Genomic DNA, 16,123 nt, shown 5'->3' with positions numbered 1-16,123 from the left:
AGTACTCTGAGCTCTTCCTGGGGATCGTAGATTCAAAAGTGATTTCAGGCCATGAAGACTCACAAGACAGGGTTAAAATAATAAATGCAGCACTGGGTTCCTTTGGCACTGGATGATTTCATCAAGGACTGTTACACTATTTGATTTATGAATCATTTATCCTTCTTGTGATCTCAAAGCGCAGATAATAGTCTTCTGCTCATCTGTGGGAATGTGGGCCCAGTTGCATTTATTGTCCTGCACTGTAGCTCAATGTTTGTCCAAGGCCTAAAATATGTCCATGGGAATGTAAAAATGTGTCCACAAGGTAATGTGGAGTAATCTGTAGCTTAATAAAAATCCTCATTCGTTTCAAGTCTGTACAGCAGAGGAGATCTTCCCCTTAGGACCGATTCTCGCGATGCAGAAGGGAAGATCTGGAAAATAGAACATAAATAACCGGTGTTACTATATTGATGAATTTATTCTATGTAATGGTTAAGGTGGTTTGATCGTTTTGACTGCATGCACGTGTGTCTACACCCACCTGAGAGACCTACGGCTGTCTTTCTCCATGTTGTTCTCAGGTCCTTCACTCTCATATGAGGCCAGATGCAGCTCTGCAGCAAAAAAGCAAAGACAAACACTCGTGAGTTTGATTTGTTGGCAAACTGCCGGACTACACTTGACAGTTGTGTTATTTATATATGAGGGGATATATGCGGAGAGGATTGTATAATAACCGTCTTCGCTGAAGACCGGCGTGGTGACGAGGTACTGGAGGATCCGTCGGTCTCTGTCGAATGGACAAATCACCTGACGCCAAACCAGGAACTCACTCACATGCTTTGCCAGCTCCCACAGTTTCTGTTGAGACACAGTGACAACAGACTCGTTAATGTTGACACCAGATTAACAAAAAGCATCTGGGTGGCTCTTGCAGATCCACTACATACACAAAAACCATTAAGATCACAATGCACGACAAGAAAAATCTTAATAAAACTGGTCTTAATGTCATCTATTAAAGAAGAACCGAGAGGAAAAATGTATTGTTCTTATTGGCCACAAGAGGGCGTCGCTACATCGCATGTGAAAGGCTCTTCTCCAGGCCCCTACTACTGTATTACTGTGGAGCGGGTACATCGCTCCTCGGTGAATGATCATACTTGCCGTGTTTAAATGAGCTTATAACACTGTTTTGTCTGTTAATATTTAACACCACAATCAAGTCAATGCATCAACATGCCAATAATCAATCAACTTGCCACTCTGAAACAAATCTCTTGAATTGAGGACTGACCTCAAAGTTGATGTGTCCATTGGCCAACCTGCTGGCACAGCCTTCATTCAGGAAGTAGATGTCTTTAATGAGGAGACTAAAGAAAGGAATCACAATCTGGAAGAAAAAGACAACAGTTGTTTTACATTCGAATTTTACATCAGGGACATTCCTTTTTTTCTTTATAGAACAACCCTGGGTGCCCTCTCACCTTCTCCTGGCTGCTGTGTGCAGTCTCAGACCGCTGGGTGGCGCCACGGAGCGCAGTACGGTAGTTACTGAAATTACTGGACGGGTCCATCTGGTGCTGAATGAGGTGAGACAAAAGGAGACACTGAGCAAACACAAGCACTCGGGCATGGACAAGGTTTGCACACAGTAAGAGCTGGGATGCCTACATGTAAACAGAAACGTCAATAAAAAAAAAAAAAGAGTCACAACAGAAAATCTTACATACATCATAAGTGTACCAGTGCATCACTGATGTGTGCAGGTTTTCTCACCTCCAGGATTTCAAATTTGTCAGTGTTGACTTTACTCCAGGTTTTCTTCAGTCTGGCAACAGGACTCATGTTCATCCCAGCTGAGAGACAGAGACAGAGTGAGTATATTACGTATTTACAGAGACAAACCTAAGCAACTGAGCAGGCTGGACTGCTTCAAGCCTCCAGTAACTGTTTTCGTACTTCCTTGAACTGATTAGCCAAAACTCCAGCTGGCATTGTATTTGTTTGACGTCAGTAAATTTGATTATTGGCTATTCAACAAAGAAACGGTGGGAACTACAATTTAATTATAGTGTCCCCTACTTCAACAAGATGCTTTGACTAAGTGGTTTGTGAAATTAAGAATAAGCTCCACGTGATCACTGCGAGATGCTGCAGGATGTTTACTTTTTCTACCTCATTTAATGTGTGCTGACACAAGTTCAAGCGCTATAGTGATTCCGCACTGTATTTCCCAGAAATCACCTGTCATTCAAACAGTGTGGGGGCGGAACAATCTGTCTTTTTTCCTGTATGTTTTCGGGGGGTGAGTACTCACTGATGATGGCCATGAGGGAGTTGAAGTTGCCAATGTTGAAACACTCCTGAGCCACGTCAATGAAGAACTCTATGATCCGCGCTCTGTGTTTCTTCTTCACTGGCTGTAATGAGAGAACACAAGAGGAAGTGAATCAAAGCTGTCATGTAACATAATGTATAGGCAAGTTAGAGCATCAATTCAAATACAAATCCAGGTCTTTGAGACACACTGAGCATACAAGTAGATAAATAAATAATATAATAAATAATAAAACCAACATCTTCACATGAACAACATGCAAACAGGGACAGACATGGAGATTTTTGAACTGTTCCTTTAAGTAAAACATACCATACAGATCTCGGTGGCCACTAGGAAACTCAGTCTGTTGAACCAGTTGACATAGGCCTCCAGGTTACTGGTTTTACGCTTCCGGAAGAAACCCTAAAAAAACAAAACAATGGGAGATGACATGATCAAAACACACTAGTCGCAAAAAATTTTTTAAAATCTTTTTAATCAGTATTTCAATATTATGTTTTTGTCAGTATTTAATAGTTCTGGGGGCGAAGATCTCAGTCTTTTAACAATAGAACTGTGCACCTGTGGGAGTGTTTAAAAAAAAACAGTATCGACAGACATTAGACAGAGATCTGGATCTTTCAACAATATCTCATGGCCGTCCTAAGCAGATCGACTTTGGTCAGAGTACTGAGAAAAGAACTGAGTAATAATACACTACAAAAAGTAATCACTGAGGAAGACCATAAGATGTGGATGACAGCCATAGAAAACGCTATTAAGTGAACCTTGAGGTAAGATTTTTTTTCCTGGCATTTTAGGCTCATTGTGATTTTCGTCTTTAACGGCTTCCCGAACAAAACCCGACAAGATAAGTTCTGATTAGCTCTATGAATATCTGCATCATAATTTTCTTAAGAGTCTCCAATAAATCATTTTATAAAAAGAAATATGAGGTAACAGACTGCTGCCACTCTGTAATTTTTAAATGGATCCTTTGGACCTGCACACTGGCATCTGCGACGTGTCTGTTGTTATTTTCACCACATTTACATCTGCTTTTGGGACTTTTGCTTTTCCTGCGAGACGCTCTGTGGTGAACCTGTTTGCCAGAGGCACTTTTATATAAATAAACATTAGAAAAGCTCTGTATAAATAAACTTGACTCGGTTGTGATGATGTAATCCCGGAGATTCATGGCTTTATGAAATGCTTACACAACACCAGCAGCCCACTCCACCCCAAACTTCCTCACTACACTTCAGGACCCCTTACGCTGACTCAACCACTCTTTTATTCAAAGTGGTTGTTATATAACTGGCGCAGCACCAGTGAGAACCGACGTGCAGCACGCTCACAAACAGCGGCTGAAAGCATATGCTCAGCAGCGCTGATTGAAAACGACCCTTCAGCTGACTCACAGGACCACTTAGGAGGGAGGGAGCCCTTCAGATACACTTAGACGTACGGAGAATGGCTCTTTCATAGTGTGGTTGATGCATTTAAAAGACTACATTAAAAAACACACTGCACAAATTCACGTTTTATCTGCCAGAGGGATCTTTTGCGTGGTTTCTAAAGCAAATTAACTTGAATTGAAGCAGACCACGAATTTCACTCAAGGCAGATGCAAAATGAAGACACTTCATCAAAACAACAAAGAATGACTTAAAAATAACTACAGTCTCTATCATGCTTTGCTGCAGATGATTATAAACAGGTCATATAATCTTTAGCCGTCTTTACGCATAAAAGCTTTATACAGCCAGCTTTGGCAGTTAGATTCATCTGTCTACTAATTCAGACTGGAATTAGATCATTTAATTTGGATGACTTTGTGAAATCACCCTCTTTCTCGCACAGTGCAACAACAGCTTTAATCAGTGAGAAAACCTTTTAATCAGCAACACAAAAATATAGATGGAAACAGCAAACAAACAAATGAGAGACCAGTAAAATCCGGGCTTGTGATTATATTTAATGTCAAATTGTTGCACAGGGTTGTGATTGCGACTGTGCACAACAGTCAGACTCAATTTTACCTTATGGTTCTCCAGAGGGTCCTTCATAGCAAATGTCTGGATAAACTCCTCAGGACCGATAAAACTCAGTCTGTCCTGCAGGCAGAGAACAGGACCAGAAAACGATCAGGACAATAATGACATTAATATATAAATAAAGATCAGGACAAAGAAAACAAAAGAGGATGGTGATCAAGAAGTGAGGGAGACTAAAAGCAATTTACCCTTATTTGTTAATAAACTTTATATAAGTGCCAGAGCTGTAAAGCAGACAACACAAAGTGGTTTATGGTTGTTTAAAAATAAGACTGAAGAAAATAGTAATAATAGTTTTAACTTATTATATGAAAAAAAAAACCTTTATATATAAGGAGTAAATGTGTGTTCTTTCTGTAAACTGTACACACACACACAACAATAAATAAATCTATTAAACAAAAAAAAAAAAAAAGCTAGTAAGTAGGAACCAAACGAAAGAACGTATAAAATCCTCACAATAGTGAGAACACTTTTAATCAATGACACAGCTACAGACTGCCCCCCAAATCACAGGATGAGTGATCACATATGTGAGCTAAGAACCGGCGCTCCAGTTAAGACCAGGTTCATACCAGTTCAATGTGTGTGAGCTGCTGAGCGAAGATGAAGGGGTCGTCACAGACGCTCAGCACGTCGCTTCTCTGACCCGAAACCTGTTTGCTTTTCAGGGAAGCGGGCCGCTCCATCGCCACGGCGTTGAGCGCAGCCACGGCCTCCTCGTACTGGCCGAGCGCTGATAGGCGTTTGATCAGCCGCTGGGTCATCTGCTGCATGGCTCGCCAGGAGTACTGGAAGCACGACACAGACATAACAACACAAATCATGAGATTTGACACTTGATAGAGCTCTGTGAGGCTGTACTTATGTTCAGAGATACTTTGAGCTAAACGCTTAAGTCAGCATGCTTACATGCTCACAATAATAATGCTGACATTCTTGGTGTTATGTATATATGTAACTATACGTTTAGCAGGTATAATCCATAATTATCTTAGTTTAGTGTGTTAGCATGCTAACACTTGCTATTTAGCACTAGACACAAAGCACAGCTGCGACTGACGGGAATGTCATTAGTTTCGCAGGTGTTTGGTCATAACATTTTGACCTGATGATGGTGCTAGACGAAAAGCCAGGATCGCCAAAGTTATTACAATTCACCCTCTGGGGGACATGAATGTGTGTACCAAATCTTAAGGCAATCCATCCAACAGTTCTCGAGATATTTCAGTTTGGACCAAAGTGGTGGACTGACCAACACTGACATCCACAGAGCCACGCTACTAGCCTGACTAAAAATGGTAAAACTAGCCCAGTAGCTAGTCGAGATGGGCTGATGGCGACCATATTGAAGCACTGGTGGAACAAATCTAAACCAGTTCTGTCCAAAATAAGGCCACCATAATATGTATGGCGGCCACGTTGAGATTTAGGCCGCCTTAGGTCAAAGGAAGTCATGGACGCTTACCTTGTTTTCTTTATGCCTTACTTTATTTCAATTGTTAAAAATTCAACTACAGCAGATACCGCGTGACACTAACCTCATCACCTCGGGCCACGTGGTGTGTCATGTCCTTGAGGCAGCGCATCATCCTCTCATCCCTGAAGTCGTATGGAAATGTCTCCGTCCATTCGGTCAGCAGCTGCACCAGCTTAGGCGCCACCTCACGGAAACGGATCTAAAAACATCGCATGGCATGTTAAGTGTCACTAAAGTACACATTAAATCATTTAATAGCATTTATGGGTGTAATCTGTCTTGGGAAAAAATCTAAGCCTCTTGACCTACCTATTGCTGTCTGTCTTTCCAAGACAAAATGTTGCTATTATTTGTTCATTTCTTTAATTTATTGTTCCCATTAAATGTGTTCCCTTCACTTTTATTTCCCCAGTGTCAATTTGAATCCTTTCTGTCTGTCCGGGAATTATTTGCTTATGAAACAGTCAGTAAATATTTTCCTCCAAAAATGAATTACAGAGGTTTGAGTGTGTGTTTCTGCGGGTGAGAGATTGTGACAGTGTCACAGTGGGTATAAGTTTGTGTGGGAGAGACAGAGAGATAATTATAACTGTGTGTGTGTGTGTGTGTGTGTGTGTGTGTGTGTGTGTGTGTGTGTGTGTGTGCGCGCGTGCGTATTCCTCCCACCTTATCAAGCAGGGCGTCTCCAGACCGCTGCTGCTCCACACACAGGTGACAAACCCTCGTCATGAGCTCGTACGGGTGCAGGAAGAGGCGTGAACTCAGCAGGAAGGTAAACACATATGACCTCTGATGACAAGGAGACAAAACAGCGCTCAGAAAAACAAGGACGACAAAGGTCGACACAGACAGGAGAGCTGACATCTTTCCTCAAACTGAACTAGTCCATTTACAAAAACTGGAAAAGGTCATGTACTTCCTCAAGCACGAAGATAGTACATTTTACTAGTACTTACATCAGGGTAGTAGTCCACTGTGGGAACCAGGTGCTGGATCAGCGCCTCAAGAGATGCTGAAACCAAACTGTTGTCATGATAACACATCTCCCCGTAGCTAGCAGTGATGCCGTGTCCGTAAAGTCGAGCCTTCGCGGCAGCAGTGTTGTTACGACAGGACTGCTCGCTGCTGCTGCTGCTGCTGCTTGTGGTGTGGCGGTACGCGCGGCCTGGACAGGAAGTGCTGTGCTGTCGAGGGCTGCGAGACTGCGGTGAGGAGTACGGGTTCTCTGAAACCGCGCAGCTGCTGTTGTAATGATGCTCCTTCGCCGTCACAGAGGAGACGGAGGAACTGCGGTAGGAGCTGTGAGGCTGCGGTATGTCGTAGGGGTTTTCGGCCACAGAGTAGGCACCATTGTAGACGTTTTCCTTTGCCAGTTTTGGGACGGTGCCGCTGCGGTACGGGCTGTGAGGCTGAGGATGGTTGTTGTTGTTGCCGTACGGAGCGCAAGAGCTGAACTTTCCGGCATAAGGAGTTGTGGGAGGCATGATGACCTGCAGAAAAGACACAACTTTTTAATAAAGCACAGTCTGCTTGTGACCCCTTGTCATGGTTGATGCAGTATGTATTAACTTATGAGTGATTTGATTAATTTTTAGAAGCCTGAAGGGGTAAAATTAGTATTCCATTTGAAAATAGCAATAATAATACAAAAGTCTGAAAAATAATCCTACTTCTGTTAAGTAGAATATGTTTTTGGTTATTGTTTTGCTACTATCTATCCCATCATCTCATGAACCCTCTGATTCATCTTGCAGCTGCCCTCGGGGGGTCTCGACCCACATATTGAGAACCACTGACCCAATGCTCTAAGGGAAGAGCAGAAGAGGAAGAAGAACAAGAACAACAAGAACAACAAGGGATAATAACCAGGATGTAAAGTTTAGAAAAATTCATGTAGTCTCAGAGTAGATTTCATCAGATCGCCCCTAGACAAGGTGTGAATTAAGTAATATGAGTGTACTTTATATTCCCATTTTGAATAAATCACCTGATTATGTTTTTATGATTAATTACTCACAAAAACATTTGATTAAATAATCACATTAGAAAATAATGAAAAATGACCATCACAATTTCCCAGAGCCCAAGCGTCTTCATACTGCTTTTTTTTTTTTGTCCAATCAACAGCCCAAAACCCAAATTTATTCAATTTATACTAATTACAAAGAAGCAAATCCACACATTCAAGAAGCTGGAACAAGCAAACAATAATAAATGACTGATTATTGTAGATTAATGTTTTGTTGATCAATTAATCCAGCATTTCACTAATAGTTTCAGCAGTGGCATTAATTATGATGCTAGAAAAGGGAAAAAGTACAACAGTTATCAGGCTCTATGGTTAAAAACGATACTTTCTGTCCTACATTAGGAATTCAACCTTCACTATTCACTGCTGTTGAACTGCTGCTGTTGTGGACTGACCATCTGTTAGTCAACATTAGAAGTCACTCTGCTGCCCTTAATCTGTTATGAATCAAAAATCACGACTACATATAAATTGTAACTTGGTTATGTGCTGTTTTACTACAGTGTGACTCAGTCCCCACCCTTTGGTGACGCAAAGCAGAGACTTCGAAGTGTCTGTGAAAGTAACTATACTTAATCACATAATTTTACCCCTCCTCTGTTTACTGTTTTGGCTTTGAACTGTTGAAAGATACCTCCTCATGAATTTCACTTTCTCGTGAGTTATTCGTTAGTGAAAATTTTTACAAATAGGCTTTTTTCCCCACTGTCTCCTGCTTTACTACATCTTTTGTCTCATTCTTGAAGCTAACTTATTGGAAACAGGGCTGCATGAAAGGAAAAATAAAACAGGTCGACAGATGGATGATCTCAGGACAGCAATGATTTTTTTTCCTTAATGGTTAAGATAATTGGATCTGAGGTTGGTAAGCTGATCCCACATCACCACCAAGGCGTGCTTTAACTCTGGAGCCATCTTTATCCTGCTACTGTTGTCTGTCTAGGAACCACATGCCAGCGTAAATCTAGCTGCATAGTCACACAGACACACACACACACACACACACACACACATGCTCACACACGTACTCCACACAGTGAACAATACACATGCACGTACACTGTGCCAGAAAACAAAACCCTGCAGGAATCCAGCAGACTTTTGTTTGTCCATCACAGCGCCAACAGAGGAGTGTCTGCCTGAGCCAACATCTTACACACACACACACACACACACACCCTTGTCCACCATGGCGCCTAGCCCAATCCCGGTATAATCCAAACACACACACATGTCACACATAAACAAATGATGGTTTGAGCAACACACACATACACTCTTGTATACCACAGCTCCTGGCGTCATGCCAGTGTAAGCCAGTCCAGTGCCAGCCCGTCTCCTGAACTCTGTGATCTCAGCCTGCTGTTCTCCTTCTAACTTGGTTAAAAGATTACAGTTGCTTTACCTTCTTAGAGGTACGATATGTAATCTGCAAAAAGCACAGCGCTTTTGGTCAAGTTGAGATAAGAATCTACTAAGTAATATTTACCCCAGTTTGGATGCCTTTTTTCTATCTGCGAGCTTCTGTTTGCATTGAAAGGTGACTTTATACGAGAGGAAAACACGTCTAGAATGTAAAACCAATCTTGGTTTTTCCAGACCGACTTCCTGAAAAGTTGACCCTTTGGATGGTTGCGGCTTCCAAGCTACAGCACTGAAATTTTACTCTTTCTAAATCATAGGTTGGGCTCTCTGTGGGCAATTTAATAATGACGTTGGGAGCATAATTTTACATTGAAAGCATTGTTTACACTCTCTTGTTTGTAAACTTTGAAGATTTTAGCCTTATGAAGAGGTTTGATGTGGTGAAAAAAAAAAAAATACAGGAAAAGGCAGCAATGTATAGTTTTGTTAAAACACTGTACCATCAAAACCACACGGATAAAGTTTCATGTGTGCAGGGTTTCCCTTGTATTGAACTTTTTAAAATACTAAAGAAACATTGCATGCCTTTATAGCGCATTTTACCTTTAACAGGCATCGGTTTTGCAATGTAACACAACAGACAAAATCTCTTTTGTTGACAAGGGACACAGACTGTAGAGTGTGTTGTCGAAAATGTCATAACCCGGTTCATCAAAAGGTTAAAACCAACTGCCGCAGGAAAATATCATAGGATATAAACCAGTGAAATTCCTCCAAACCGCTTCACAGAGACAACACAATTTTGTGGTTTCAATGAGTGTGACAGTTATCAAATGTCCAACTGTACATGAATGCTGCCTTTGTCTTGATTTTTAATGTCCACTGCGGATTTGAATGCTTCTTTAGAGGCTTTCTTTTTAATCTGACAAGAATACCTTTATTTGGGGGCAGTGGTGGTGTTCATCCATTTGTTCTGCAGCTGGACTAGCTTCCCTCTTGGATCCCTGCAGGTTTGCAGAAGCACCAAAGGCAAGACTAATTTCATTTCAGTTGGTTCCGGAGCTGAAAACAACTTAAATCTTTTCAACCTTAGGCAGACAATTTTTTCTAAATCACATAATGTGGTTTTTAAAAAGGTACACCAAGCTGTTCTCAGGCCAGCTTTAACAGGAGGGGGAGAATGAGGGGGAGGCTTTCAACAATAGAGGTATTATCTATCCTGTCATGGCATTAACAACTGCACAAAGACCCCCAGGAAGAGATCAGAGCAGATCACAGCAGATCAGACACACACAGCAGCTTTCACACACTCTGTTCTCCAGCGTCAGGCCGTATGACGCCCTGCCTCTGCATGAACCGCGGCTCGGATCATTTTCACATCAGTCAACAAGTAAAGCAGGCGTCCTCATTTCCCTGTAATGTGTGAACTCTTATTATACCTTGACAGACATCATGTACCGTGAGGTCATGCGTCATAAATCCGCCTTTAAGTGCAATAAATGCACAGGAATCTGTCTTTGTGACACTGGTAAAGCAGCATATCGACACTCACACGTCGACATAAGCAGCTATTACTACTCGAGGACAGAGGCTTCCAAATTTAGTCCAACATAGACTTTAGGGCATTACGCATGTACATATACAGCTCAAAGTGGACTATAACAAAACAGCGCAATCACACAAAGTTGTGTGCAGTATGCAGCTAACTCAGCCATTCTAAACTGTCTTTATTCAAAGCCAGTTGACCCCAGCAAGCCCCGACGTACTCGCTGACCTAAGAACAGTCAGTGCTTAAACCCCCCGATGGTTGACTACAACAGGGGCTGAAAGAACAAGAGATTTGTACGCAAAGACTCCTTTTTTTTTTGTGACGTGTAATCAAATGTGAGGACTTTAAGCAGTGCCAGCGGAATTATATCAAGTAGCTGTGAAGCACTATGAAGTTGTTTGACTAATTTTCTGTGCGTATTTTCCAATTTATTTGAACACACGTCACAATTTAATCAATTCCGAGGAGGCTCCTAATACGTGCCACACCCCTTGAAGTGTACTAAGGTGTGTAAAGTTTGGCATGTAGGTTAACACAATGTAGTGACATGGCATGAAGACGAAGTTGTCAGGAGAAGCAGTCTGTCAGGCTAAACGAAAAGCCTGCACCTGATAACAGGACCTGTAAAACAACTTCAGAGTAGTTAAAGGGCAGTGCTATCTTTGTGCCTTATGTACTTTGACACTAATAAGTTACAGCAGGTAAGGAGTGTGAGAAAGAGTCACAGTCAGTCAACAAATGAAGTTAAAGTCCAGGCTGTGTCATGTGTCATATCACTTACTCATGATTTTTTCAACAGTTTTATGCGTACAGAGGTTAACCCTCTAAACAGCACCACCACACAGCCTGCTTATTGTTATCACCCTGGCTGCTCTGTCATGAAAACTAACATTAGTCCAGTTTCCTCTGGAGGGAAGGCTCACTTACTGCTGTTTAAAAGGATTACACTCTCAAACTTTGATTTGGTACTTCCTGTGGGACGAGAAGTGATTATACTTGACCTCAGAATACCAGAGGCCAAATAAGATGAATCTATGATGCCTCAGTTAAGGGTGTGGGGGCAGGCTGCTCTTAATTTTGTGATGAAATACCTCAAACGTGGCCTATTGAACCTTTTGACCAAACTTAAATACCTGACAATGATCTTGTCTTGCCTTGGTCTATTTGGGAACTTTCAATTTGTCGGCGTTTAGTTGAATTCCACCACTTTATCTTTCACCTGGAACCACCCCTGCACTGATTCTTCCGTTGAAATTACAAGGTTCTGATGAAGGACTTTACAAAAAATATAGTGCTGGGGAGTGGGGCTAAATCTTATATTTCATTTTTCTGAAAAAGTAAAGCCCAGATCAATACTCCAAGTCTGGGTATGCTGCAGTGAGACTTCAGCCAGGTTGTGCGTATGTTTTTTCTTTTCTTTGGTCATTTTAAGATGCATGTGGTGTAAATGCTGTATACACTTGTCTAATTCCTTCTGGGAATGAGTCCCAGGCTCATTCTAACATTTGGGTCTCCCAGAAGCCAACAAATCTGACTTCAGTCCACTTACTGAATGGACTTGTCTTCGTCTGCTGTGTTCATACTAGTCAACAAATATATGAATGATCCGCTGAAAATGCGCATCAGCCCAGAGGTTATTTTGTTCTACTTGGCTCTCCGTGCATACAAAGCTGTTTTCATCTTTATACACCCATAATCCAAGGTGTTTTGAGGCTGCTTTCCTGTACTTTGCTAAAGACTACACTCTCACAAACTGCACGACAGTTCTCATCCTCCCCGCGCCACGAAACACCAGACGTTAAGCGTCATCGTCACCTGACCAAACGACCCAAACCAAAGTAGGAGGAAACATCACAGAGCTCAAACAAATTGCTCCGCTCGCGCTCAACTAAGCGTATGGGTCAGATTAGGCCTGCAGCCCCTTAGAAAACACCAGACGCTTGGACCCGCTAGCCACTGTAAAACCCCGCACCTGCACCTAAATCTGATGAACGGGCAACAGAGCCGGATACGGACAGAGACCACACTCAGATTGACTGGAGAGATATGTGGAATACAACTGACTGACTGCTGGACATGTTCTCATCTTTTTTCCCCCACACACACTGCATACTTGTATGCAGCGTGTGTGTAGGCTCTACACAAACAGGGTTATAAGTGTATAGAGCCACACAAGCACACACACACACACACACACACACACACACACACACACACACACACACACACACACACACACACACACACGTACACACACGTACACACACGTACACACCTGACCCCTGTATAATCTGGTAGGCTAGTACAGTATTAACCTAGAGTCAGAAAGGATAAAGACACATTATCTCCTCTGCTGCTATAAACATAAGCTAGTGTAAGGGGTTTTCACTCTCACACGCACACATATTTATGAAAAATTTTAAGTCTATAAACCTACAGATCTCATAAACCTGCCTCACAGCCCAATGGGAACATTTCATATTAAGATTAATGTTGGAATAAGTAGCTTTAACCGGTAAAACAAATGGATTTGATTGGTTTTAGACCAGTTGACGTCCCAGATGTTGCTTGTGCTTCCCAGACTGCATTTGTGTCAAATATTATATTAGTTAAACCAGGTAATTTGATTTAATTTAGGCAAACTGAGGCATTAATTTCAGCAGGTGAAGGGACTGGTGGTTTATTTTAAGAGGTGTTTGGACAGAGAAAGAGATGATTCAAGCTTTTTAGAGTCTGTTTGGGCAGAAGTACACACACGCACGTTCTGTCATTATTTTTTCTTTCCCCTACAGACACACACACACACACACACACAATCTGTTATTCTCTCCCTCTCTCTCTCACACACACACTCACACACACACACACACACACACACACACACACACACACACTAACACCATGCCTGTTCCACATTATGGGCTTCTAACTGACTCATAACACAGTAAAAGTAAAAGCGTACTGTGAAAAAGCCATGCTGTGCAACCACAGTCCCATCACAGGTGCTGGCGAGTAATGTTTTTGTGTCTGTCAGCCAGCCTAATAATAACTCATATGGGTGGTAAACAATAACAACAACAAATGTGGCTATGAGGAAGGTAAAAGCTTTCAGAGAGGATCATTTTTGCACTGGTTTGTTACATAACACAAGAATAAACATAAGCTTTCGAGTTCACAAGATTTTCTGACTTAAAAGTTGCATTAAAAAAAATTAGGTTTGTTATAACTTGAGTTAAAGCTAAATTATAAAGATTCTTAGTGATGCTAAATACTTAAATGAAATGAAATAAACCTTGTAAACACCATTTTTTGTGACTGTAAACGTTAATTTAGCACTGTAAAGTGTATTAATATGAAACTATTAAACACCCCCAAGAGTTACATAACAGATTTCAATCCATTGAAAAAATAATAATTTTCTGGCCGTGAACCATAATTTCGACAAGAATAATATTTATTGTTTCTATGTGTGATCACATCACCCACATCCTGCGTAACTTACCTCTTAAGTGATGCGGCTCAGTGACCGAACGCAATTTCTCACTGACAGAATCAGTCGAAAAAGAAAAGCGAGACTATCCAAACTATTTGTAATTTCCGCTGCTTAAGTCTGCCCCGACGCCACGACCAAAGGTGCACGGTGTGTAACAGACGGACAAGCCTTTCAGCAGTGTGTTCGTGCTGCGCTCGGCCCCATTGTGTATCTCCGCTCCCGATATTTGGCTCAATTTGAGCCAGCACCGCCGCGACGAGCCACAAAGCGAGGCGTATTCAAATGACTTCCACGGAGCCGGGAAAACCCACCAATCGCCGCACGGGGGCGGGTGCCTCGAGGGATGGCCCGGGCCAATAGCGGCGGAGGAGTCGGAAAATCGAACTCACCGGCGAGTCTGGTTGGCCGGCTCGCCGCCCCTCGAGTCCTCTCTTTTCAACCGCAGCCAGAGGCGGCGAATGTTTTTGTTGGAGAGCTGAGCTGTGGAAGGTGTAAGGTTTCCTCGCGGAATGTGTTCGAGTGTGCGGCCTGAAAAATCAAGAGTGTGTAAAAGTGTAAGCTCCTAAGCTGTTGCAATGTGTGGTTACTTTTATGGTGTAAATGATGTACGTAAGTGAGGATTGCTATGAGGATTCACGATATCCATCGCAACACACAGTTTAACCCTTCAACTGACACGAAAATGAGCTCTTCTATAGCTATTAGCTGTTCAATAGTTAGAATAAGTTGTGACCTAGAGAGTGATGAAAAATAGCATAGCAGTATTGAGCATATTCATTTGCCCCAAAATCATTACTGCCCACTGCAGTTGAGTTTTTTTCCTACCTGCCATTCATTTCAGCACTGTATGAAAACCAGAACGTGTGGCATCTTGAAATTTGCTTAAAGTTTGCTCCCACGCAGTTAATTCCATAATATTTTTGTTGATTCAAAGCTGCAGTCATTCATTCGCTTTGGTGGTGAGAGCAGGGGTCGCGGGCCAGAAAACCAAAACAATGAGCCGAAAGTCGCTAAAAAGCTCCCTAGCACCGATGAAAACTGCGGAGTTGGATGGTAATTTTAATTCTAAGAAACCTGTTTCACATTACATATAATCATTGGGATGACTATTTCATATATTGACTAGTGCAGCTTTCATTTTTCATTAAAGTTGTGTTATTGTTGTGTGGTAATGAAGTAAAAAAAAAATGGGGTTAATCAGTTATTGGTGGTGGGTTCATGTTCTGGTGGTAAGCTTCAAAGATTTCAGTTAGTTTGTAAACCTGTTATAGTTCTTAGTGCCACTTTTAGTGACAAAAGTTTGTATCTAAAAAGTGGACCATTCATACAGACCTGCTCAGGTAAATATACCTGGTCCTAAACATTCATGCAAAAACTAGCTCTGCAACTATACCTGAGTTTGAGTAAATCTATAAACACAGGTATTAACTGTCAGCGTTAGTGTTTACATTTCAACACAAAGGCAGAGTGGTAATTTATGGGATTTTTCTTTTTTTCCTGGAACAGCATTGATTGCATGTTGTTGCATCAATTTTTTCTCAGGAATTAGGAACGAGTCTTGACGACAGTGATTTTCTTCATAACCAATAGGGTTTTGAAAGGATTTCACAAGTCCATAAGGTTTTTTTATTAAACAATTACTCAACCCATAACACAAAGTTATCCTTAAATTGAAGCAAAAACATGAAGATTGCATGTTACAATAAGAATGTGTACAGTGACTCCTGTTGTTCTTGCATGAAGGCTTTTGGTCAAGTATCTGTCTTTTTTAGACACCCACAGGGTTAAAATGAGCTTACTAGGAGCAAAATTTAGACGTTTTTTACCTTGTCTTGATTATAA

General features: G+C 41.6%; 1 protein-coding gene across 1 annotated transcript; it reads right to left on the bottom strand.

The window, feature by feature from the left end:
- Positions 1 to 311: 311 nt before the first annotated feature.
- On the bottom strand, positions 312 to 14,516 carry LOC120806000 (ras-GEF domain-containing family member 1B-B-like). The gene is made up of 14 exons (XM_040156607.1): positions 14,291 to 14,516; positions 6,802 to 7,335; positions 6,512 to 6,634; positions 5,907 to 6,044; positions 4,941 to 5,156; positions 4,351 to 4,425; positions 2,639 to 2,731; positions 2,306 to 2,408; positions 1,765 to 1,844; positions 1,473 to 1,568; positions 1,283 to 1,378; positions 723 to 846; positions 527 to 599; positions 312 to 416 (listed from the first exon to the last, which is right to left on the bottom strand). Exons 2-14 carry the CDS (start codon positions 7,327 to 7,329, stop codon positions 383 to 385), a joined length of 1,779 nt encoding a protein of 592 aa, XP_040012541.1. The 5' UTR covers positions 7,330 to 7,335; positions 14,291 to 14,516; the 3' UTR covers positions 312 to 382.
- Positions 14,517 to 16,123: the final 1,607 nt, after the last annotated feature.

This window comes from Xiphias gladius, chromosome 20, assembly GCF_016859285.1.
Source record: "Xiphias gladius isolate SHS-SW01 ecotype Sanya breed wild chromosome 20, ASM1685928v1, whole genome shotgun sequence".
Taxonomy (NCBI): Eukaryota; Metazoa; Chordata; class Actinopteri; order Istiophoriformes; family Xiphiidae; genus Xiphias; species Xiphias gladius.
Note: the sequence above shows the minus strand (reverse complement) of the source record. Positions and strands in the feature narration are given on the sequence as shown.